At 37.3% G+C, this 26,396-nt stretch overlaps 1 protein-coding gene across 2 annotated transcripts in view; it reads right to left on the reverse strand.

Annotated features, from left to right (window-relative positions):
• The window catches only part of Unc5c (unc-5 netrin receptor C), a 349,129-nt gene that overhangs the window by 111,095 nt on the left and 211,638 nt on the right, over positions 1–26,396 (reverse strand). For both annotated transcript variants that reach the window (XM_035451642.1, XM_035451641.1), the window contains exon 3: positions 1,918–2,061. In XM_035451642.1, coding sequence (XP_035307533.1) covers positions 1,918–2,061 — 144 coding nt within the window. The remainder of the gene's footprint in view (positions 1–1,917; positions 2,062–26,396) is intronic.

Here is a 26,396-nt window from a genome sequence, read left to right on the forward strand (position 1 = left end):
CATTGCTGTGCAGTCAGGGATTCTGTGAATGGAGGTGAGATGGGCTTCTCACTAGTGAGAGATTCCAAACCATACTAAACCTCCAATGTCCGACACCTGCCAAGCCCTACCTTTTCACCTCCCATTTTCTCCCGACTCCCAGGCCTTCAATCGGTTCTCTTGTTGTCTAGGATTCTCAAGTGTCCTACTTGTCTGCTTCAGTTCTCTCTACATAACTCCTTCTCTCCTGCTTCCAGGGTTGGCAGGGAGTCAGAGCTCAGCTCCAGAGCAGACACGCCCCTTTCTCCAAAGCACAGCATCTGCCCTGGTCCTGCTTGGTTTCTTTCACAGCACACCTCATCTGTCCCCACCTGCTCATTATTTACTTTATCTAGAGTTTACCTTGTCTCACTAGCTCACTCCCAAAGTGTAAAACTGTCCAAGGACAGAAAACAAATAATCTTGATTAGATGTTTGCTGAAGAAATTGGCCTTTAAAAATCACGGAGGTAAATACAGGCTGAAACAAGTAGGCATGAAGGGCACGGAAACCTGAATAGTTCAAATCCAAATACCATTTAGAGATCCTTAGTGATCCAGGAGGGAGGTGTTGGTAACGGAGATAGGTCACAGGCTTGTAGTTGTTATACACTAAGCTGTCTGTCCCTCCCCAGTTCATATTCTTAAGCACACCTTTCAGTTGCTTAGAATGTGATGGCCTTTGGAAAATGGAGCCTCTAAAGAGGTGGTTAATTGAAAATAAGGCTGTCTGGATGGGTCATAATCCAACCCAATTTATGTCTTATAAGAAAGAGAAATGTAGACACGCAAAGAGACACCTTTGAGGACTCAATAAGAAGGCAGCTGTCCGCTAAGTACAGAGAGGCCTTAGGAGAAACTAGGCCTGCTGACACCTGGATCTTGGACCTCTATCCTTCAAAGCTACAGCAAAAGACATTTCTGATTGTTAAGCCACCTAGTCTTTGTTGTTTTGATATGGAATTTTGCATTTATTTGACTATTCTCTGCTATTGTGAAATGGGGTGGAAGTGAGAAGAGGCCTGTGTTTTAGGAAGGCTGTACTGATTAGATAGAGGACTGAAGTGGGGACATGGGGATGCTAGCTCATTGGGAAGCATCACAGATCTAGATCAAGAGGAAGGGAAGGCAGAGATGAGCATGTTGACATCAGTCAGTAGTGTGATACTGACAGCTACCACAAAATATGATTTAGTAAATTTAAGCAAATAAAACATGACTTTCAGTGACCACACCACCCGTTAGAAAGACTGACGATGTGGCATGTAATGTAGGCTCTATGAGCCTTCCCACTGTTCCCACTGTCCCAGTGGGAAGGCTAGGGGTTGAGAAGGGGTTCTGTGGAGGTCAGGGCTCATCCCTCCAGATTAGCATATCATGAAGCACAGAAGCCTTACAAAGAAATCTCTGTAACAGTGTGAAACAAAAATGGTCCTTACATTTCATTGATTGTCCTTGTTTGAGAGGCACCTTTACACAATTCTGAGCTATACTGTTTTAGAAATTAACATTTTGGGGGTGTGTTCCAATGCACTAGCATAACTTCAGCATAACCAGGGAACGTTGGCCTGGGAACTTCTAGTTCCCATAGAAACACTGCTCAACAATGAGAAACAAAACAAAACAAAAAAACAGAATGAAAGACAACATTGGATTCTATTTTGGTCTGCTGGCCACCATCTCTAAAAACAAGTCTAAAGCTAATGGGAGTTCCTCAGTACTTTCAAAGAAAAAAATTAAGGTGATTTCAGAGGAACTATGCTTCAAAAGCAAGAACTCTGGGGGCAGTTTTTGAATGGGAACTCTGATTAGAGTTCTTTTATATCTGATCAACCACTGTCTAAGCTTTGAAACATTCCCTTCAGTTTGGACCCAAGAATGGCCACATGCAATAACTCACAGGCAATTCGCACATATGCCTTCCGACTCTTTGTAGTGCCTGCTGAACTCCAGGCCACACACTGGCACCAGTAATCTTCAGGCCCAAAAAGTTCCTCCACTTGCTGTCGTGAAATCTCAATGCTCACTTCCCTCACAATGAGACCTGACAAGAAAAACAAAGGTTCAAGTCAAGAGAAGACCTGCACATAAAACATAAATGGAGCACTTTTGCCCTTCCCCACCCTGCCCCAGGTAACCCACTTGAAGTCATTGATCACCATCTACCTATTACCTCCCACCTGTCATTTCATGAAGACTCCAGTTACTGTTCTCCACGTATTTACTCTTTTTTGTTTGCTACTTCAAGTCTTCAATATTCATCTGAAGATGAAAGTGGAGCCAATCTATAATTCCACATAATAGCATTTCCTCCTATCTAATTTGATAACATTCATCTCCAACCATGCTATATCTCTCGGTTACTAAAATGGTATAATCTTGGCTGTCATGTTTCCTCAAGATGCTGCTTTATTTATATAGGTTATGGCTAAGATGCCAAGATACTGTAAAGCTTTTCATAAGGGAATCTTCCTAGTACTTCAAGAAAAGAAAGAAAATAATCTAAATCTATAACATCAGCGGCAATCATTATAAACCACTTTAACAGATCTGTTTAAAATATAATAGCACATCATTTTTTACTGAAATACATTATACTTTCAGTTAACTAAAGAATAGATGACTTTTAAAAGGTTTCCCTGAACAATTGTTTGGAAGCTCACATGTTTATCAGCTATTATAATATAATTGAAATCCCAAAGAAGTATCTTCAGCTGAGTGTTGAAATAATCCCAAATTTTGTATCTTGAGTAACAAAAATTGAACCAAGGATTACCATTTCATTGGTATTTATTTGAGGTATTGAAGTGATTGCAGATGGTTACGCTGCAGTTTGTCTCTTTGCACTGACCAGGAAAGATTAAGTGAGTGATATAAGTGGGCAACTGCCAGCTCACCTGGAGATTGAATGTACACATTTCCAGAATGAAGTGTTCATTGAAAGCAATAGCACAACATCCAAAGGGAGCAAGGGAATTTGCTCTGAGCCAAGTATGGACATAGTAAGAATGATAGAATGAATCGCCTTTGTCTATTAACTTCATATTCATCAATCTATTCATTGTCCATTGATACTTTATCAAGTATAGGTTATATCAAAAGTGCTATATTAGGCACTTGTGGAATTTTAATGAATAAGTTATTTATCAACCTTAATAAACTATAGTCATTCATATACACATATATATGTATATTATATATATATATATATATATAGAAACAGGCTCATATTAACAATGGGATAATACCATTTATTAATGGATTTACTTATTATTCATTTAATAATATATTTATTAGTGATGTTGAATTCTGTAATGAAGCTGTATAGAGAAGAAAGTAAATCACAAAGGAACTCAGTATAGTAAGATAGATCACATAGGAGTTACTTTGTTTATGTGCTAAGAGGTGTTCAACATATGGGAAGAAGCAATAAAGAGAATTATGAGACTGGGAATCAAAAAGACCACCAAACACTGGCCAGAGAGAGCAGAGGTATGAAATGGAAGTAGAGACAAGAAAAGGTCCAGTTTGGACATTTGTATTTGAATGTTTCTTAAAGTGGGACTCCCACAATGGCATTCTCAGCATCACTTGAGAATCTGTGGGAAATGCAAATGCTCAGACCTAATTCCAGATTCATTCTTTAGGAATCATTGGGGAAAGGACCAGTCAGTCTATGGGCTTTTAGCAAGGTACATGCTAAATTGGAGAATCCTTGTACACAGTGCTTAAGACTTTGGATTTCTTTATGAAAGTCATGTATAACATTGGGGTGTTTTAAAGTAGATGACTGCGGCAGAGGACTATTGAATACATGTGAGATAGGCAATATATGTATATTTGTATATGTATGTTCAGAGTTTCATAAGCTACAAGGTATTCATATGCTTAAAATATTTTTTGTCATAGGTGACAGGAAATGGGATCCCAAATAATACCTAAGATGTATTCAGATAATTTCATAAAAATCAGTAATTCATAGACACCCAACAGGGACAGGGACCACCCTATGGAAGAATGAAAAGTGTTTTCTATCAAGAACTAATGGGGTTTGAGTCATAGGACCTTAGAAATCATGAAAAAAATTATACTGAAGCCTAGGAAAGTGTGTATTAAATATCCAGAGTAGGACAAGATCCTGAAGGGCCAACTCTATTGCCAAACATTTATAATTTAAAAATTATTTTAAAGTTTGAAGATGATTAGTCCTTTTATATTTATTTAATAGCCAGTTTAAAAGGTACTTTCTGGTAAATGGCATAGTCCAATGCTTTGTCCAACCGTGAAAAGGACAGAAAGAATTATACTCATCAACATTTAACTAACACAACAATCTTCCCAGCAAGAATCCTAAGCAAAACATTCCTTCTATTTCCTGGGTCTTTCTCAGGTCCCAGTTTTCCAATTTTGTTGTAATTTTTTCATTAAAACTAGAAATCTTTTCTGTCAAATAAAGAAAGGCAGCCTCCATTCTCAACCCCTGCCTCCTTTTATTCCTTCCTCTCTAATGTTTAGTGCTTTAGCCTGCCTTTCTTGCTAAAACATGCCCTCTTTATGTGGAACTCCAGTTACTGGAAACAAAACTCTTCCTTTAAAGTTGTTGCAGGAAATTTACAGTCGCCAAAAGGCTGATAAACCTGCAGCCTGTATTTACTTCTAACTATAATGGATCTTTCTAAAATGCAGAACAGCAACCAATGGGCAACGGATATTAAAACCACATACAAATATTTTTTTGTTCTGAGATGATAACCTGAGGTTTCATTCCTCTCCCATTTACTTGAAGTAATTACTGGCAACCTAATTAAATGATGGTGGAACTTCACTGGGTCCACTATATCCTTGAGACTGAATAGGTTTGTGAATGTTTCTACTAACCACAAATCCAAAGCCTTTTAAGAAGCCACAGACCAACTCCCCTGCTCCTGGAGCTATTCATGCTATGAATGCTCTGAATTATGTGGCCCAGGCTCCCTGTGGGCACTGGAGTCCAGCACACTTGGAGGGCTGTCTTCAGCTTTACAGACACTCCATTCAGAAGCACATGAACTAATTACAGTGTGTACAGTTGCTTGGCCACATGGCTCACAATGTTTACATTCCACTATTTGGACAATGGCAGAATAGGAAAGGACTTCAGCATGAAGTATCTAAATATTTAGACCCCAGGATTCCCTGGAATCTCCTGCATTTTTAAGGCTCTCAGCTACACAGTTGTGGACAGTTTTTCCATTGATTTAGGTAATTTCATTACCTGTGACATTTTGCTCGGATTTCAGCAAAAAGTAAGTAATATCTTTTCTCTTTGAAAGGAAAATTTCAGATCTTGAAGTCTTGAGATGCAAGAAACAAGCATTCTTAAAATCTGAAATACCATCAGCATTATTACCAAGGAAGACTGCTTTGAAGAGCCTTGGGAACTTGAAATTGGTTTCAGGTTATTTAGGGGTCAGGAGAGTGCTACAGGATTTACACAAATACAAATGAGTGGTTTCCATCACATCTGATAACATCAAAGATTTCCCACCACGATTTTAATAGTAGCATCTCAAAGATGCAGGCTGTTTGTAGTTTTCAGTCATTTGTGTCTATAATAGGTTTCATCATTGTTTGGGAACCAGAGTGCAAGGAATTTATTAGCTTGTTATACCAAGAACTCTTACAATGAGTATGAATGTGCACTTGGTAACAGGGAAGTTCAAATGGATATGAAAATCCAGATAGAAGTTCAACTCTCTGATTGCAACCTTGAGAGACTCTATGTAAAAAAATGAAACTTGTATGTTACTATAATTTGTTCACAAATACATGTATAATTGATTTTAAATACCCATATTCCCATGGAAATCTGATATTTGGTCCAGTCAAATGACTATATCTTAAATGTTCAGTAATGTTAGATACTGTCTTATGTTGTATAATTGAAAAGACAGGCCAATTGTCACCCAGCCTGAGGCTGTTAATTTATTGTATGAAAGGGTCTTCTTTATAAATCAATTCTTAAAAGCTATATACCTACCCACTACAGTCATCCCAGAGAGCTATGGATGGATCAATATAAAACATAAATTAATAAATGTAACCCAACACATAAATAGACTTAAGGGCAGAAACAATATGATCTCATAAATACAGAAAAGGTCATTGGTAAAATCCAACATCCTTTGATGATAAAATTCATGGCAGTTTAATGATACATGGGACATATCAACATAATAAAGGCAATATATGAAAAGTCAATAGCCAGCATTACAATAAATGGAGAAACATTCAAAGCGTTTCCACTAAAATCAGGAAGAATACAAGGGTGTTCACTTGTTCCATGACTGTTCAATATAATCACCTGAGATCATGACTACAATAAGTCAAGAGAAGTAGATAAAGGGAATGTAAAATAGAAAGGGAAGAAGTCAAAGTGAACTTATTTGCAGATGATATATCTCTATACATAAAATCCTACCACTGGCAAATTCATTCAGCAAAGTAGTAGGATACAAAATTAACACACAAAAATCAGTATCCTTCCTATGTAGCAACAGTAAACATGAAATGATAGTCCCCACAAGTTAAAATTTCTTGAAATATTTCTATTCAAGGAAATATAATACTTGTATAGTGAAAACTTGAAGACTCTTAAGAAAGAAACTTGTGTGATTGGTTTTAAGGTCCACTTCATGAGATGGAACCCATCCCTGACACTGCTTCTGTGGCCAAGAACCCAAGACAACATAGGCCAGGGACCTATGAGACTGTTGCTGTGCTAAAGGAACATAGTAACAAAATGACTTTTGAGGACATTCTGCTATAATCATAGATCAGTGTCATGTGCAGCCATCATCAAAGAAGCTGTTCCCTGCGTAGATGGAAACAAATATAAACATGCATATCTAGACAATGTGCAGAGCCAGATGTGGGAGTGCTAGACCTAAATGGGGTGTCCATCCCAGTGCAGAGAGGGGAAGCAGACATAAGCCCATACCCTCAACCCAGAAGCTATCTTCAACTGATAAAACTTAAGGAAAAAAAATACTTTTCTCCAACAGACTCTTCCTGGGGATACAAAGCACTTAGAAGGCCAGGCCCCCTCCCTGCACAGCAGCAGGTTGCCAAAACAAAATGAATTCAATGGCATTTTTGGAGGTTTTCTTGCCTCATAATAATTTTTCAGGTGCTCCACCCCCTTTCTTTCTCTTTTCTTTTTTTAAAATTTAACTCTTATAGGCCTTTTGTTTACATATTGTGGTTTCTAGTTTTATGTTTTTATGGGATTTCATTGTTTGCCAATGTGCTTGTCTCTGAGTCTATACACGTATAGATTTTCTTGTGCTTTTTCTTTGGCTCTTTGCTTTTCTGGTTTTTTGTCTTATTTATGTTTGTTCTTTTTAATTCAATTTTTTTCTTTCAATGCCTGCTTGTTTTATAACAAGAGGAAGCAAGAAAGATGTGGATTTGGATGGATGGGGAGGCAAGAAAGAATTGGAGAAGTTGAGGGAGGGAAACCACAATCAGAATATATTGAATATAGAAATCTACTTTCTTTTTTGTTTTTTTTTTTTTTTTTTTTTGAGACAGGGTTTCTCTGTGGCTTTGGAGGCTGTCCTGGAACTAGCTCTTGTAGACCAGGCTGGTCTGAAACTCAGAGAGATCCCCCTGCCTTTGCCTCCCAAGTGCTGGGATTAAAGGCGTGTGGCACCACTGCCTGGCTGAAATCTATTTTCAATAAAAATTTAAATAAAATGTTAATGAAAGTATCAGAAGATTGGAAGACCACTAACATTCATGGGTTGATACCATTAATATCATGAACACACTTATTTTACCAAAAGTAGACTACCAGTTCAATAGAGTCCCCACTAACATTCTAAGACAATTCTTCACCAAAACAGAAAAAAAAATTCAAATTTCATATGGAAACACCAAAGACCCCGAATAGCCAAAATAATCCTAAATTATAATAATACTTTAGGGATTATCAATATGAATGGTTAAATTTATATTACATATGAGTTATAAAAACTCACAGCAAGTTACTGACATAAAAACAAACACATCAGCTGGGTGTTGGTAGTACACACCTTTTATCCCAGCACTGGGGAGGCAGAGGCAGGCTTATGTCTGTAATTTTGAGGCCAGCCTGGTCTACAGAGTGAGTGCCAGGATAGGCTCCAGAGCTACACAGAGAAACAACACAAAACAAAACAAAACTACAATAATAATAAACCAAACACATCAATCAACTGAATAGATCTGACAACCCAGATCAAATCCCAAGGCCCTATGGCCAGATGATTTTGACAAAGAAAAAATTACATGTTGGAGAAAAGCCAACATTCTAACAAATGGTGCTGGTAAAACTGGATAGCTAGGTTTCATGTAGAAGAATGAAATTAGATATGTGCCTCTCACCCTGTACAAAATTCATTTTGGAATGGATAAAGGACCTCAACATAAGGCACAATATCCTGAGTCTGTTAGAGGAGAAGAAAGTATTTTTCAACTTACAGGCACAATAAAGGAACTTTTGAACAGGACACTAGTCACACCAGCATTTGGATCAACAACTAAAAAACAGAACTTCATGAGAGTAAAACTTCTTTACAGTAAGGAACACCATAATTCCAGTGAAGAGAAGCCTCAGGAATAGGCAAAATCTTTGATTGCTGTACATCTGAAAAACAGTTAGTAACCAGAATATGCAAAGTATGCCCACCCCCTGAAAACTGAGCACCAAAAAGTAAAAAATTCCAATGAAAAAGTGGATTATGAAATTAAGTAGTTTTCAAAAGAGAAAAAAATTGATGAATATTTTTAAAATGCTCAATATCCATAGCCATGAAAGAAATGAAAAATATATTTTGAGATTTCATAGTATCCTGTTACAGAAGTGTTACATTAGTTTATGCTACAGAATATTACTTTTACTGTATAAAGTTTTGTGACTTTTGTTTATGCTGCATTTGTAAAATATATAAAGATGTATTGCATTTGTTTCACTTTGTCTGCCTAAGGCACATCCATGGTGTAATATAAAGCTGAATGGTCAATAGCTAGGCAGGGGAGGGATAGGTGAGGTGTCAGACCAAGAGAACAAACAGGAGGAGAAATCTAGGGATGAAGGAAAGAATGAGAGAACAAGGGACATGCCCTGGGCAAGAAGCCAGGCAGACACCAGCCAGCCAGTCATAGAGAAGCAGTGAAAGTAAGATATATAGAAGTAAGGAAAGTAATAAGCCTTGAGGCAAAAGGTAGATAAAGAAAAACAAGTTAATTTAAAAGAGCTAGCCAGTATTGTGCCTAAAAGAGGTTGAGAATTCATAGCTAAAAAGTCTCCATGTCATAATTTGGGAGCTGGTTGATGGCCCGAAAGAAAAAGCCTGGTAAATTACCCTCATCAGAATGGCAAACACACACACACACACACACACACACACACACACACACACACACACACACACACACACACACACACAGAGAGAGAGAGAGAGAGAGAGAGAGAGAGAGAGAGAGAGAGAGAGAGAGAGAGAGAGACAGACAGACAGACAGACAGACAGACAGACAGACAGACAGACAGACAGACAAAAAATGTTGGCATGAATGTGGGGAAAATAAGACTTAGTCAGTGTTGATGCTAGTGTGATCTGGTGCATCCTCTATGTAAACTACTGTGGAAGTGCTCAAAAAGCTAGAAATAGGTACAACATGGTGGAATCATGCTATACCACTCCTTTGCACATTTCCAATGGATTCTATATCCTACTAAACAGATACCTCCTCATCCATGGTCATTGTTCCATTCGCAATATCCAGGAAATGGATATTGCCACTAGCTAACCATATAATTCTGGAGGTCTGTACAGATAGACAGGAAGTGAGATAGCTCGGTGGGAACAGGATATGAACAGGGAGAAACAGGAACTCTTGTCTGTTGAGACACTAAGGAGGTAAGGTGTATTGGTGGCTTGCTCCTTCTTCTCTCTGATCTCTCAGCATTTTTCTCCATGTCTGACTCTGGGTTTTTATTATCTAGACCAATTAAGAACTCCATTTACATTTTGGCACCCACACGGCCCAAACAGCAAACTGGATCTGGAAAGATAAGCTCTCATATGTAAATGCTAGAATTGAATCTTTAGATATATGTGTTTGAACTGTAGTACCCACAGAGGTTAGGAAATAAGTAGTGGTCCCTCAGGGGACTTCAAGAGAATGAGGGATAGAAGGCAGGCTATATAAAGGGGTACAGAGAATAATAGAACAAAGAATTCAATCAATTAGAGGATTAAAGGCAGTGTAGACAAGAGAGTATATGGAAGATAACTAATGCTTAAGATCTTTAAAACAGTTTAAAATGGAGCTACCATATAACAGGGAAACAAATGTGTCTACCAGATAACATATATGACCATATAAAAAGCCAACTGCCAGGAACTGGTTACTTCTTTTTGAGTTGTTAGCCAGTGGGGGCCCATAGATCTCTCCACAACATGGTAAGCCACTGCTATCATTTTTGTGTATCCTCCAGAACTTGATGATGGTACCCTATTGCTGAAGACACCACACACTTGAGTCATAAAATACATAGAAATCAAGCTAGTACCACCATGGAAGTATCATCCATGGAAGTATGAAAGAAGTAGCTATCTTTCATAATGCTAGAAGGTTACATAGTACTAAGGAAAATTAAACAGGAATCTCACCCACCTATGACTTCTACAAGTTACAACAACATCTGACTTGGCAAGATAATACTCATTGGTACAACAATAGCACAAATGAATGCTACGGGAGTAACCAACCAGGTTCTGGTTGGATTTAAAGGCAACTCTATAAGTTAAAACTCATATCTGGTACCATTACCTGGACCAATAACCTGTGGTTGTCTAGGTCATAGATCCTATGGGGGAACTTAATACTATTATTCTGCTAAATGAACAAAGTAATAAACTGTACCCTGTTATTATCCTTATAACCATAGATAACTACATCACTTAATTCTCATCAGAGATGGTTCTTTTAAAAGAATCTGGCTAAAGACTCACAACTACTCAATGTACAGAGAATGAGAGACTATGCACCTTCTTATATCAAGACTCAGGGGTCACTGTGAAAGAGCATGTGGAAAGATTGTAAGACTCACTGGTAGTGCATATCTATAATGAAGCAGTATTTGTTAAACATGACAGGGCCACTTCACACACGAACACATAGAGATTGTCAGATTTGCAGCAGATTAGGCCAGTCAACATCCAAGCATTGTTGGGGGAAGAAATCTCATGAGGCCCCACCTCTAGCTGGAAGCTATTGACAATTGATGGGTGCTAGGGGAGGAAGAGATAGTTTTGTTTTGTTTTTAGCGACAAGTTCAGAGAGTATAAAAATACTCTACTCGCTTGTCTTACATCCACTCATCTGCAGGTGGCACTTAGTGGGAACCTGTGAATATTTTTAGACGAGCACATGATCTTTTCAGGGGAGGAAGATGCAGGGGGAGAACTGCAGGCGAAGGAACAGGAGGGAGATTTGATTAAAACATATTATATGCATGCATTAAATTGTCCAATAAAAACTACAAGTTAAGTTTACCCACATTTTTAAAAGGCAGTCATCCATTGGTATCTGTGATACATTCTGAAACATCCTAAGCAAACAGACTTTCAGGTTATGTGTGCCTAAGCTACAGTTCTCATTCCTCATAATGACTTTATCTTTCCTATGGAAAAAACAGGTTATGGGCATCACATCCCATAGGCTTGCCAATTTAGCTTTCTTTACAACACTGTTAATGGGAATAGAGCTGTAGAGCTCTGCCAAATTTCATTCCAGGACATTCACGTTAGGACACAAGCTTGTGGGAAATGCACAAAGTTGCAGGTAGTGGTGCTCTGGAATGCATTACAGCACTTTATTGAATTAGTGTGGTCTTCTTCTCAGGCTCTCATTCAGATCATAATCCTATTAGTTTTCACTAATATGATCTGAAATATGAAACATGCCAGCTCTAAATATCTTAATGTAAATTAAATCACAAAACACCTTGTCATTCTTTAAAAGGATGTCATATGTTAAAAATTGATGGTTGTTCTAACAACCTCTACTTCTCATGTAATAATGAAAATATGACAACTCAAAAGCCAGAACTTTACAAAAAGTATACTAGTTTACATTAGGCAAAGTTGTCTGACAATCTTTAAACTGGGGCAGGAAAGGAGAACACTATAAAGAGAGTTGACTATTTTTGAGACATTGTTTTGTGAATTTTATTTTATACAATTGAGAATTGATACACAGCTTTGTTATGACTGTAATTTTGTTAATATTATCCACCTTTGAGATAAATATAAACTTAAATGAACAGCTTAAAAAGACTGAGTCATGAAGAAACAGAAAGTTTGAATGTATCAATGATGAGAGGTGAGATTGAACCAGTAATAAAGTGTCTCCCACCAAAGAAAATGGAGGGATGGTGGTTTCATTACTAAATTATGCCAAATATTTAAAGAATGAAGGATAGTTCTTTTTAAAATCTTCCCAAACTTAAACATGGTTTTATTTTTAATATTCCTTTTACCTGGCCAGCATTATCCTCATTTGAAAACTAGACAGGGACAGTAAAAGGAAGAGAGACATCAATGACCCAGGAAAACAAAGATGTGGAAATCCTCCAAATGCCAGTGAGCTGAATTCAGCATCCTGTTGAAAGGGTCAAATGTTACTGTTAAGAACGGTTTGTTTCTCACATGGAAGGAAGATTCGGTAAACCCAGATCAGTCTGGGTAGCATATCATGGTAACAAAATGAAAGAAAGAACTTTCTGATCATCTCAATATAAAAAAAAAGGTACTTTAAAAGGCCAACATACATTCATGGTTTAAAATAATGACTATAGTGTGACATAATAAGGACTATATCCATATAAATGGTATACTGATCAAGTCTTTTTGTAGCAACCCATAAGGGGTACACATAAGGGCTACATCTGATCAACACTCAAGCTTCATCATATTTCCTTGAAGAACTGAAAGTGTTTATTCTAATTCCTTGAGGAAGACAGAGATTCCCATCTTCACCACTTTCATTTAATACAGTAATTACTGGAAATCCATACTCAAATAATCAGACAAGAGAAAGAAATAAAGGATATTTAGAGAAGAAAGGAGGAAGTTATACTGCCACCTCTCGGACAATAACATTTTCTTGCTTATAGAAATTTCTAGATTTCACAAAAAAGAAACCCAAAACAAGAAAAATGTTTGAATTAATAAAAATATATTAAAGTTGTAAGATAGGAAACCAACACTTGCAAAGAAAAAAAATATTGTTGTTCCTGTACATTAATATCAACCTAGAAAAAATGAAGTGAGCAAGCCCAATTATAATACCCATAAAACCAATAAACCAATGAAATAATTTAATAAGATTGAAGAGCTCTACAGTAAAAGCTAAAAGAGATTAATTTAAAAGTAAAAGATAGAAATGAATAGAAAGATATCCTTTATTCCCAGAATTGACAAATTAATGTTGGTAAAGTGCCCATGCTCCTGAAATAATCTACAGATTCAATGCACTCTCCATCAAAACAGCAAGGCTATCTTTCACCAAAATAAGAGCTGGATCTTAGGATTCATATGGAACCAAAGAAAACACCCAAATGTAGTATTAAGAAACAGCAACAAACTGAAGGCATTATGGTACACAATCTCAAGTCTGCAGTAATAAAAACAGCATGGCCTGGCATGAACATAGACCCATGGTCCAAAATAATAGTAAAAGGGACAGAAACAAACTACACCTTCACAGTCAATTGGATTTTGACAAAATGACAAAAATTTATAATGGTGAATGAACAGTCCTCCTAATGATAGTAAAATTTAATTTATACATGAAGAAGAATTAAGAGTAAACATTCATCTTTCATAACATGTAGACACCATATTCATATACTATGTCAACATGAATTAAAGAATTAAAATTATCACTCAGACCTGTAGCACTGCAGAACATGACAGCACTGGTTTGGGCAATGTTACCGCTACAGAAACAAACTCATACAAAAAGAGCAAAAATATGGAACCAGGATTTCATCAAATAAAAAGCTTTGTAACCAAAGCATAATATCCCAAACATGGAAGGAACTCAAACTATCAAGAAAAATAATGTTGCAGAATATTTGTTGAACTATGCAAAGAGGTATGGCATTTCTTTAAGTATATAAAGATGTATTTCTGGTTTACCTTGCCTGTCTAAGGCACTTTATTGGTGTAATAAAAAGTTGAGTGGCCAATAGAGAGGGAGGACATATAGACAGAACTTCTCCACAGAGCTCAGTAGGAAGAAGAATTTAGACTTGGTAGGAGAGAAAGAAAATGAGACGCCAAGGAGATGCCAGAGGCCAGTCAGGCAGACATGGAGGAAGCAGGAAAGTAGGACATACAGAATGAAAAAAAAAACACAAATGAATACAAACAGATTAAATTAAAAGAGTGAGTGGGACAAGCCTAAGCTAAAGCTGAACATTCATAATTAATGATAAGTTTCTGTGTCATTATTTGTATGCTGCTTGGTGGCCCAAAGAAAATATCAACTACAAAGTAACCTGGTTTAAATAATGAGCAAATGACTTAAACATTTCTTGAAAACAGACATAAAAGTATGAAGTATATGAAAAGAAACACAACAGCATAAATGATGTTAAATGAAGAACATATTAAAAAATGAGCTATCTCTTATTAGAGTTATAATGGCTATTGTTTACAAAAGACAAAAGATAAGTGTTGACAAGGGTGTGCAATAAAGGAAGTTCTTGACGTCACTGGTGGGACCCAAAAATATCACAGCCTTCATGAGAACCAGTGTGAACATTTTTCTAAATATTTAGAGCAGAACTAGTGTCATCAATATAATTCTCACTCTATATCTAGATATAACTACAGCACTTATTTCTCAGTATGTACACAAGTGCACACACTAAAGGCATTAGTCAAAAGGGGATATGGGGAAAGATAGCTAAAATTAAGGGCCATTTGGAGGGCAGTGTAAAAATGTAATACAGTAGAAGCTGTCATATCTATTATATATGAAGGTGACCTAGCTGAAATTGACAAGTAATGAGGAAGTTCATCTCTTGTCTCCAAATGAAGCTTCCAGTGCCAGGATTGGATCACATCTAATTCAGTTTTTAGTGACAGGGGTCTCATGGAAATCCAAAAGCAACTCATACCATACAATTGGGTTCTCTCCACAAACTGGCAGAAAGGCCTGTTGCTACAGATAACACCTACACATGGACTGAATATGAAGATGTTGAGAAGGTATCTACACAGAGACTTCACCCTTACATACTAATGTCTTTGGTATATGACGGTACTTTGCATGCTACCAAAACAGAAAGGAAAACATGAACCCAGGCACAAATCCTTTGATTTTTGATGGAATTTTGCCTGCACAACATGCTAGTGCAATGGTGGCACAAAGCTTGTGGGAGCAACCAACCAATATCTGATGATTTAAGGCCCATGCCATGAGATAGAACCTATACACAACATTCCATGAGACTAGATGACCCAGGAATCCAGGGTAAAAATCAAATACTACCATTCTAAAAAACAAACCACATGTTGCAATCAAATGACAACTAATGACATATACTCATATATCAGTGCCATCACTAGCAGCAGCAGATGGGAACAAATACAGAGACCCTCAGCCAGACATTATGCAGAGAATGAGAGATCACTTAGTCCTAAATAGGATGTCTCCATCAAATCCCTCTTCACAGGGCTTAGGAAACCCTTCGAAAGAGGATGCAGAAATAGTGGAAGAGCCAGAGGGAGCAGAAATCAAGGCCCTCTAAATCAACACGCTCAAAGCTCATAGAAACTCACAAAAACATGTACATGGTATGCATGGGTCTGCACCAGGTTCTCTCTCTCTCTCTCTCTCTCTCTCTCTCTCTCTCTCTCCTCTCTCTCTCTCTCGCTCGCGTGCACGTGCGCGCTTTCCTTTCCAGGTTAGTGTTTTTTATGGGATTCCCGAGTGTGTGAACGAGTATGTCTGTTTCATTTGACTTTCTTGACCTCTTTTTCTTCTGATTGTTTTGCTCAATTCTGAGATGTTAGGTTTGTTTTATCTTTTTATATTATAAATAAGAGTCTGTAAGTTTTGTTTTCTAATGAGAGGCAGAAAAGGAATGGATCTAGATGGGAGGAGAGGTTGGAAGGACCTTGAGGGAGACGAGGTAGGGGAAACCACAAAAGGGTTATGTGATGAAAAAATTTTTAGTATAAGGAAAAATGTTCTGTCTTGTGTGGATTATATTGGTTCTCCAATTTATTTAAACCATAAGCCTCAAGAGTTAACATAGGCACAGACCGTTCATCATGGCTTACAATGTGGTTCTGTGCACTATTCTCAATATTGACATATTTAGTAAGAGTGGATCACAGTTTAGAAAATTCTGAGGCTCTTTGAAGAAAGTTAGGGTGAACTGGACTTAGAAAGAAATTGGGGAAAACAGAGAATTGGACCATTTGGGATGACCACTGAAATGTGGTTTGAGTATAAAGAAACAGGGAGGGATAAAAGATATTTTTTGGATTCATATTATGAAGCAGAAGAGCACAGATGATTTAAAAAAGAAAGAAAACATAGACCCTTAGAGTTAGAGGAGTGCATGTGTCCTGAAGAAAGAAATTACTGCTGAATGAGACAGGATGGAATCGTAGTGTGCCCTGAGTGGCAGTCTGCAGTGTATGCTATGTATAACAGGAAGACTGGAAATCATAAATAGGTGAAATGACATTTAAAAAATGACATATGCTTTAGGAAGATTAATCTGTGTTTACTAGTAATTTGACTTGAAAAGATTTCAATAATTTTCATTTTAATTATTATAAAATTGTTTCAGATCTATGACCTTACATCAAGTCATTTATCAGAAGTGTTGAGAGCTTTTTTGTGACCTTCTGAAAACATTGACAATGGAAAGCAGGCATGTGTGTCTGGAATAGCAATCATCTGCATTGCTTGCCTTTCCTTCTGCTTTTACTCCAGATGACTTGGAATCAAGTGTTAAGAGCAGTCACCCAAGAGTGACTGTCACTCATAACAATCCAGATTCCATGTACTGTCTTGGGGGTGGCTGTTTCATTTCTCTTAAAGCCAGTATGTTTTCTATTCTGAATGAAATGTTTAAGAAGAAAATGTAAAGTTTGAGTTTTAATATTTTAGCCTACTTGAGACTTTTCATTACTGCAATGGAACAAATTCCTATCAAACACTTAATGTGGGGGATTAATATGGGTAAGAAACATTAATTCTTGCTCTGTATTTGTATCTGTCTTTTTATAAATCTTAAAGCCTAATGCTAAGGCTTGATTTCCCAACATAACATGGGATTTTCTGCTTATTTATTTTAATCATGCTGGGTTGTAAGAAAAAGATGGCAATAGGATTAGAAATGGATATCTGACATTATTTTTAAGATTTCTGCTCACAGCCAAGTTCTCTGGAATCTTAGCAATCCCATGGGGCCTACCTATTAAAATACACAGTGGCACTGCCTTGTATAACAAGTGGAAATGTGCTCACACAACTCCTTGATTCCTCCTCAAGCCTCTATCCAGTAACAAATGAAAGGCAGGACTTTCATACACTGCCTTGGAATTTCAAAGTAGGCTAGTTCTGAATAATCATGGACATAACACATAAACATCATGTTTAAATTAAGTTATAAATGGGTAACTCATACCTTCTAGAGTTTTTCTTCACTTTTCTACTGTAGCTCAGCGAAAATACTTACAGGTTACATGTTTTTTAGGCCTAGGATAATGACCAGAACATATTGAAGGCTTATAGAAAAAGATAGATTAATGAAAAAATTCCCTGGAAACATAATTATATGTCTACATAAGAGATATGCCATTATATTTTAGAGGAAATAAATGTTTAGTTGTGATAACTTCAACCTGCCCAGGAAGATGGGAAAAAACCTGTAATTTAAACTTTGAATATGGTTTCACACAAAATCGAGGGACAACATAGCTGTCATGCTTTTTAGAACCTCCATCCTTTTCTATAACAGCTGAGAAAATACAGATTTAATATGGTGAAAATATTCTTTTCATCTTCCTCTTTAAAGAACCATAATAACACAATTGTAACTTTTTACATCCAAGAAGGACAACCTCAACCCGAAACAAGAGCTTTTCAATTCCATTTCTTTACAGGGAGAAAGAGATCACTGTATGGCCTGATATTTTCAAAATATTATTATGTTCTGAAAGCCTTTTTATCACTCTGGAGGGAGGGTGATTTACTGAAAACACCACTACCAAGTATAATGTACTACCTTACCCTTTCTTTATTAACACGGTAAACAGCTCTTTGCTCTTCTGATAGTCCCATTGCATTTTTTTTTTATTTTTCACACTTTGGTTTTGATAAATAAGTTTTAATGTCAAAATAAAATGCAGATTTTTTTAGTAAACCTCATTATTCTTTTGAGTTTCTACTGTTTAGTGATCCTTTGTGGATTTCACGTCATGCATCCTGATCTCACTCACCTCCCCTTTTCCAACTTTGGGGAGAGTCCTTCACCTATTTATACTAGCTTTCTTCAAAAGGACAAATGGGTCAGAATTCTTGCTGGTGAGTTGTTGAAAGGTTGACTATGTTAAAATCTTAGCACAGAAAGGTAGTGGGTTAGCTCATATGATTTTTTCAATCTGGAATATTGTTAGTGTTTCCTAAAAAATCCCTGATTTCAATATCACAGGATGCCTAATATTTGTTTTCTGAGAAGAGCTTCCTGTGAAGTTTTCTCTGCTCACTCCTCTCACTCCAAGAGCCTAAAGTTGCTCTCAATTGTCTCAATAATGCACTAGCATCATGTCTTTCACTAATGGTGAGAAATGTTCCAGATGAACTTGAAGGGATGGAACTTGAATATAGGCAATAGTGAGAGGTCCCACTATGCTGTAAATACTATCAGATGAGAAGAATGGATTTAATTTTAAGAAATCACAACAACATAAATATATTAGTAGTCACAAAATCAAAAGGAAATGTGTATTACTGTTTTCTACAGTATGAAGTCTATATTAACAGAACTAAATGTAGAAAATGAGAATACTATAATAAAAGGTTCTAGCATGACTGAGTCTGGCTTGGTTGGTACCATGAACAGCCTTGAATATGGCAGTCAATTTCTCACTGTTCTTAAATTTTACCAAACTAAGTGGTTGAAATAGTTATTTTCAAGTATGCTTCATAGAAGTTCAAGGAGAATATGAGAAATCTTGAAAAAGAAGATACTTCTATGGGAGGACCGTTGAATAAACCACCAACTCATAGCATTTGACTTTGATACACTCTACCACATTTTCTAGCTTGCTTTGTTTTGGATGTGGTCACAGCAATTCTAGTGAATAATAGGAAATTTCATTTGCACTATCTCTTGCTGAACCTTTGGGAGAAGTTTGTGGGCCTCTGCCTTCTGTTGTTATTTCTCCTTCTGCTGTTGGATACAGAAGATGAGTCAAGAGATGATGTCTGATACAGAAGGCTGAAGCCACCTAGGTCATGCCCAACTAGGGAGTAGAACACTACCTTCAATAGGACCTCCTACAGTAGATTATCATGAAAACAGTTGTTTGCTCTATTCTGATTGAGCCATTGCATTTTGAAGAGTTGAAGAGATGTCTAAATGTTCCTTAAGCGATGTATATTATAAAATCTTAAATAATAAACACAATAGAAAGGTAACACATATACCACTTAGTATATAGTAGGTTCTCAATTAATTTCTAGGAAATACATGAATGAAGAAAATACAAATCACACAGCGCTTTTAGAACATTATTCAAAACTCAGCTCCAGGTTATTAAACATTTTAAAAATTATAGTAGTTCTGAGTCTTATCATATATCTAAATGTTTAATTCTAATATACCTAAAATACTAAAAATTCAGAAGAACTCACTTGTTATAGACACAATACTACTTTCAAAATACTACTTAATATATTCATAGTAACTTCCAATGTGAATGTCAAACTGTAAAATATTGTATCACTGTGTTTGATTTCTTACATCATTCTTTTACAGCAAACATGCTTTGATATTTTTGTAAAAGGTACACAAACTTAAATTTGGAACTACAGAAAAGTTATACCTTTTATTGAATATTGTTTGCAACTTGTAATGTCTTCATAGAAAATGGAAGAGAATTGACGGTTTCCCACTGGGGCTACAATTCCCTCAGATGTTTATGTAACTACATAATATTGACAACTGAACATGCAGCTTCATGTGTCTGTTTGTATCTCAAGGCAAAGCTTTGTTCTCTGCCCTTGTATGTATGTATGTATGTATATATGTATGTATGCATGTAGGTATGCATGCATACAAATATATTCTCCTCAAAGGAGACATTCATATAACTTGCTAAACAATTTCCAGAGGAAGAACATGAATGCAAACTATTTAATATGTGTAGTTACAATTGTGAGGTGTCGAATTCTGATTAATGATTCTAACATCAATAAGGATTATGGCCTTTTTATGATTCACTCTTTTTAGTAAAGGGAAATTACTGCATAGGAACATTCAGTCTGAGGGATATCTATAAATTCCTGGAAACACAGCTGGGATTCAGCAAAAAGTGGAAATATGACACCGTCAGTATATTTGCACACCTATCATCCTTGCACACATTTGTATTCATATTATCCATCTATTATTTTCTTTTTATCTGCAAGATGGCAGGTTCATACTTCATATCCTATTATATCCCTATTTAGCTGCACCACTGCCAGGTCCCGCTTACTTCTGCACTGTTGAATAAATTGGTGGTTAATAAATGTCCTTGGAAATATGCTTAGAGAGAAATAATATGCTGCTGTATCTAATCATAAGTGTACATCCAGCATACATGTTTACTCTCAGGATCCTAAAGAAAGACAGCTTCACTTAGTGTATGCATCCAGGGAGAAAAGACAAGCAATTACAGAGCAGGCATGTAAGAGAGCCGCCTTTATGACTCTGAATGGATATGTGGTACACAACAAAAAGTTCATGACTGTTTAAAATCCTGTACTGCAAAGGAAATGCCAAATGATGCTGGGGATCAACACTCCTATTATGATTACTGTGTCATAAATCTAAGAGCTTGTGTTTTGGGCTCAACCCCCAAAATAGACAAATCTATAGGACTCTCAGGATTCTAGCCATACCTTGCTGCCCTCTTGAAGGCAAATTTAGAGTTTGCTATGGGTATGATCTTTGTCTCCAGCAAGGTGAAATAATGAGGAGACAGTGGATAAAGTAGAGATGAAAATGCAGATGACATGCAAAGAAACATTGTGCACCCTTGAAAAAATACAATTAAGACTGAAGGAATAGTGTGCAAGAATGGAGCTACTGGGGGAGAATCTAATCACTGCTTTGCCCTTGGTAATTTTCATACTCCCATTACATTACACAACTTTATAGCTAAGATCTATATATCCCTTGATCTATCTTATGTCAGCCCATCCCCTTTTGAAGTTTCCTGCTATTCAGCAGGGTTTCAAGTTTGTTGTGAAAATCTATCATGCAAGTGAACTCCTAGAAGTACCTTGAAACATCATCCATTTAAGACAGAAGGGACCCGTGCTCCAGTATTTTTGGAAGATGCCTACTATTTCAGATGTTCCTGATAGAAAGTTCACTACTAAAAAATAAAATGCGAGGCCAAGTTTAAAACGTGCAAAAGTTGAGAAGGTAAAGGGGCCATACAAAGTCTTGCCAAAGGTTCATATTTTGCATAAAGCTGCAGTTGGGACTTCACTGAGGAAATCTCTGTACTTTTTATTTCTGGTTCAGAGGATTTACATGCTCTTTCTAATGATCTGGGCCTTCAGCTCTGGGTAATGTATCCCAGTCCCCAGCTTAGTGCTCATGCAAAATTGAAGCACTTTGGAGGCGGTTTAGTGGCTGCACATGAATCTCAATGTGCAGGAAGGGGCATAATGGCTATTTAGCACTTGCTAGTAGAAGCTGAGGAAATCAGGGGGAAAAATCTATTGAACTTGGGCCATCTGGGAAGCCAGCTGAGAGAGGCTCCATCACAGTGTGTGCATGCATTCCCATTGTGTTGCTAGCCAAACCAAAACAGGTGTGTGTGTGTGTGTGTGTGTGTGTGTGTGTGTGTGTGTGTGTGTGTGTGTGTGTAAACCTGTGCACGGTGTGCCTGTTGTGTGCACTTGGATCATGGCATTAGAAAGTGAAGATTGATCTTTGACTGCACTGGAAATTTGATTTGGCTTTGGCAATTACATTGGGAAAAATGTGATCATGAGAGTTTTCAGGTCTTGGTGAGGCAGAGACTGGTACAGGGCAAGGTTGGCACAGATGCTGTGGGCATGAGGAAAATGAGAGATAAGTGGGACCAGAATGAGCAGCTCTTTTCCTGTCTCTGGCTCAGAGTGCAGCATGGCAGATCATAGGAGTGTTGGGAAGCTTATACCAAACACTATACGATAGTTGCCATCTGTTTCAGCTGTACTTAGAAATAGAAAAGAAAAAAAAAAGGCAGGCAGGTGCTTTTTTTTTATTTTATTTTGATGCTCCATCACTCCTACTCACTGTGCCTTTGCTTGATACATACTTGGTAAGTAAGATAAATGGTTTGCACCCTCAAAAAGAAACATGTACGCTGGGATCTCTAAGATCCATAAACGCAGCAACACTCTTTGGCACATGGTCTTTGAAAAAGTCATCAATAGGAGAATATTGAGACTAACCTGAATTATCCTGGTGAACACCAAAACTCACGCCAAGTGTCCTCCTAGAAGACCCACAGAAGACAGACACAGAGAGAAGGGAAGGGAAGATTGAGACAGAGGCTGTACTGATGGGGCCACAAGCTCAGAGATGCTAAGCAGCTTCCAGAAGCTGGAAGAGACAAGAAACGATTGTTCCTCTGGAGTCACTGAGGGAGGAAGTACGGGTCGGCTAAATTGCAGCTTTCTTTCTATCCTGAGAAAAGAAACCAGCTGTTTGAAGTCATCAAATCTGAGTTAATTTATGACAGTTGGCCTCTTAAGCAAATATAGTAACTAGAGGGATGCCTGCTCTGTCTTCATATACAGAGTATCCAAAAGAATCTGACAGAACAGAAACTGAAGACAAACTGCCTGCCAGGGCATGGATTTTTTTGGGGGGGTTCACAAATACCCCCAGAATGGGTGTGGGGAGGCAGTTTCTTAGTCCTTAACATCGTTCCACACACAGGACACCATTGTATAGAGCCATCTAGGCTGTAGCTATAAAATGGTATGGCATTCATCCCCAGCCATCCCTAGGCTTGCCCTGCTCAGCACATTCCCCTGGGTTTCTCCACATAGATTTTAATTCACTCCAGGTTGATAGCCCCCACTTTCTTAAGAAGGCTGCTTGCTGTCCATCAGTGCCAGCATTTAGTAGTTAGAGACAGGCATGTGGAATTGAAGAAAGCAGAGACTTTCTACCTCATAACTTTACACCATGCTACTATGGGGTTCACAAATGTATTTATTCTCACTGCAGGAAAACTCAAGCAAATGCCAGAACCCACCTTTTCCCTCTCATTTCTTTCACCCATTTTTCCTCTTTGTTTTCTCCTACACTGGAATGTCCTTAACAGTGTCTTGGTTATTTCTCTACTTTCAGTTCCAAGACAGGTTTCCAGTTCATTCATGGCTTATGAACAGACTTTATCCATGCCCACTGCTTATGCAATGCTTTTACAATATAATGTCTCTTGTCTGCTATTTTCCCATCTGGCTTGTATGTCTGCTTCAGTGGAGAATTTGAGACAAATAGGCAGACACACTGACAGCAGGTATAGGAAAATATCGATTCTGTGTCCAATAAAATAATTATTAGTAGTATGAGGGTTTGTGCCTCTTCATAGTGTATCTTGTGATGCCATATTTGGTTGATACCCCTGGGAAGTCTGTTCTTTTCTGAAGGAAAATGGAAGAGCAGTGGATTGCAGAGGGAGGGGATGTGGGGGTGTTGAGAGGAATGGAGGGGTCTATGTTTGAGATGTATAAGAGGAATAAATAAATAAATAAATAAATAAATAAATAAATAAATAAATATCAGTAGGACATGGACCAGGACATTGGTGTCGGTACCCATGCTCCCTGGTGGTTGTCAAGAGCAATGAGGGTTAATAGCACTGCCCTACAACTTTCTTCTTGCTCTTACCTTCACTTTCTGGGAAATCTCTTCCAGAACATATTTTTATCTTCAGGTTAAACCTTCAATGAAATTAGGAGTGAACACAAGACTTCTCTCTTTGTATGAATTGCTTTTTCATTGCTAGATATTATGCTTCCTACAGGCTGTGCTTACTTCTTATGCCAAATACGCTGACACTTGGCAAACTGTAGCTCTCTCGTGTTGTACATGCTGCCTTTGTATTTCCAAATGTACTTCCAGAGGATCTGGCAACAGCAGGCATTTGGACAGGCATGAAGAAACTAGCTGCCAGAGGGATGACTCAGGATTGCTGGCAAGTTGGGGCCAAGACCAGGATTTAGACCTAATCAAGCCTTCCTTCTTCAGTATTAGCATTAACCACTGAGGGTGGAATTTTCTAACTAAAATCATTCTCTACTCTTAAGAGGTCCCAGGATATCTCAGGTAAGGAGAAAGATAAAGTACTGTCAAGATCTTGAACAAATTATTAAGAAACTTGTGGGTACTGAGAATTAATGACACAGAAACTTAGATGAATGAAAATGATTTGTCAAGAACAGCAATAGGGTCAGACAATAAATTTATGTTTGTTTATGTTCATGCCTGTTTGCATGTTTGTATATGCCTAGGCATGAATGTCAGAGAGCGACCACAGGTTTTATTCCTTAGGTACTGTCTACTTTGTTTTATTTAAGTCTATCACTGACCTGAGCCTTTCCAATTAGGCTGATGAGCCCAGGGATCTACCTGTCTCTGCCACTGCAGTGCTGGGATTACAAGCACAACACCATGCATAGTGTCATTTTACATGGGTCTCGGGGCTTGAACTAAAGTCTCCAAGATTGTGTGGTAAGCAACTTACAGACTCACCCTTTTCCTCAGTCCCTAAAGAAATGAATATTAGATTTGCAGATAAGATTAGGTAAGCTTTAGCAAGCCTACTTTCTTCTTTAGCTGAAGTTACTTCTGTAATTGCCTTTAAACAGAATGTTTCATGCTCTTTCCCGTGGAAAGAAAGTATGAGAGACCCTCCTTAATTCCCAATTTCATCTGAAGGTTAGAGTGGAAAACAATAAACCACAGCTTCTGACAATAGTATTATTCTCACTTTGAAGTGGGCATTTTTAAACTGGAAGGCACAGAGGATGCATGGTTACTGGGCAAATGGCAATATTGCCATAGCAACACAGTCTCTAATGTTGTTCTCAAAAGCCCTGTTTGGGTATCAAGTAACCTAGATGAAGGATGTCCTTGGATACCTACACTTCTTATTGTAGCCTCTGGGTGGGCATGGTGGGCATGGGGAGCAGGACTTGATTTTTCTTTGGATTTAGAGACACATATACACTCATGGACACAAATATTTTTATGCAGTTACATATTGATGTACATAGATAGTTTATTAAATCATATTAATCAATGCTTTTAACTTAGGGAAAAGAGGAACATTGGATGACAAAAATCCTTGTTATTAATACTAATTTGGGGACAAATTTTTTTATTTTATTAAAAACTACACAATTTTAGAAAGAAAAACCTGCTTTTTCCTAATAAAACACAGCTTGCTAGAATGGCACTGAAACATGTTATGCTTTCTTGCCTTAACAATCATGTTGTAGCCATATTTGTTCAATAAATGTGTGATATTAATTTTTATGTAATGTGCAGTTTCAACAATAGAAATACTGTAGTTCTGTAACTATACCATAGTCAGGGTTTGTCAATATATAGGCAGAGCTTATAATACTGAAACGTTAAATTGATATTTACAAGTTTCAAGATTATAAAAAGTGAAGAAAAATAATCTAAGCATGTAACTTAAAAATAAAAGGTATTCACTTCTGTTTGTAAATTTGGAAAACAATACATGCAGAAGCTAGGATTGTGTGCAGCATAGGAGCCCAAGTTATCTGCCTAGCAGGGGCCCATCTTTGTGCTAAAAGGGACATAGAAATCTGCAACTAAAACTCCAGTCCTGGAACTCTGACTGAACATTTTTGTAATTGCAGTTTAGATTATGTCAGCCATGTTAACTCATGTGTTAAAGACTGATTTCAATCAATGTGAAATAAGATTAATCAACTATAAACAATAACAAGCAAAGAGTAGGCAGAAGTGCCTAATTCAGGATAACTGGTTTTCTCTTATGACTATAG

Source organism: Cricetulus griseus (assembly GCF_003668045.3).
Source record: "Cricetulus griseus strain 17A/GY chromosome 1 unlocalized genomic scaffold, alternate assembly CriGri-PICRH-1.0 chr1_0, whole genome shotgun sequence".
NCBI classification, from domain to species: Eukaryota; Metazoa; Chordata; class Mammalia; order Rodentia; family Cricetidae; genus Cricetulus; species Cricetulus griseus.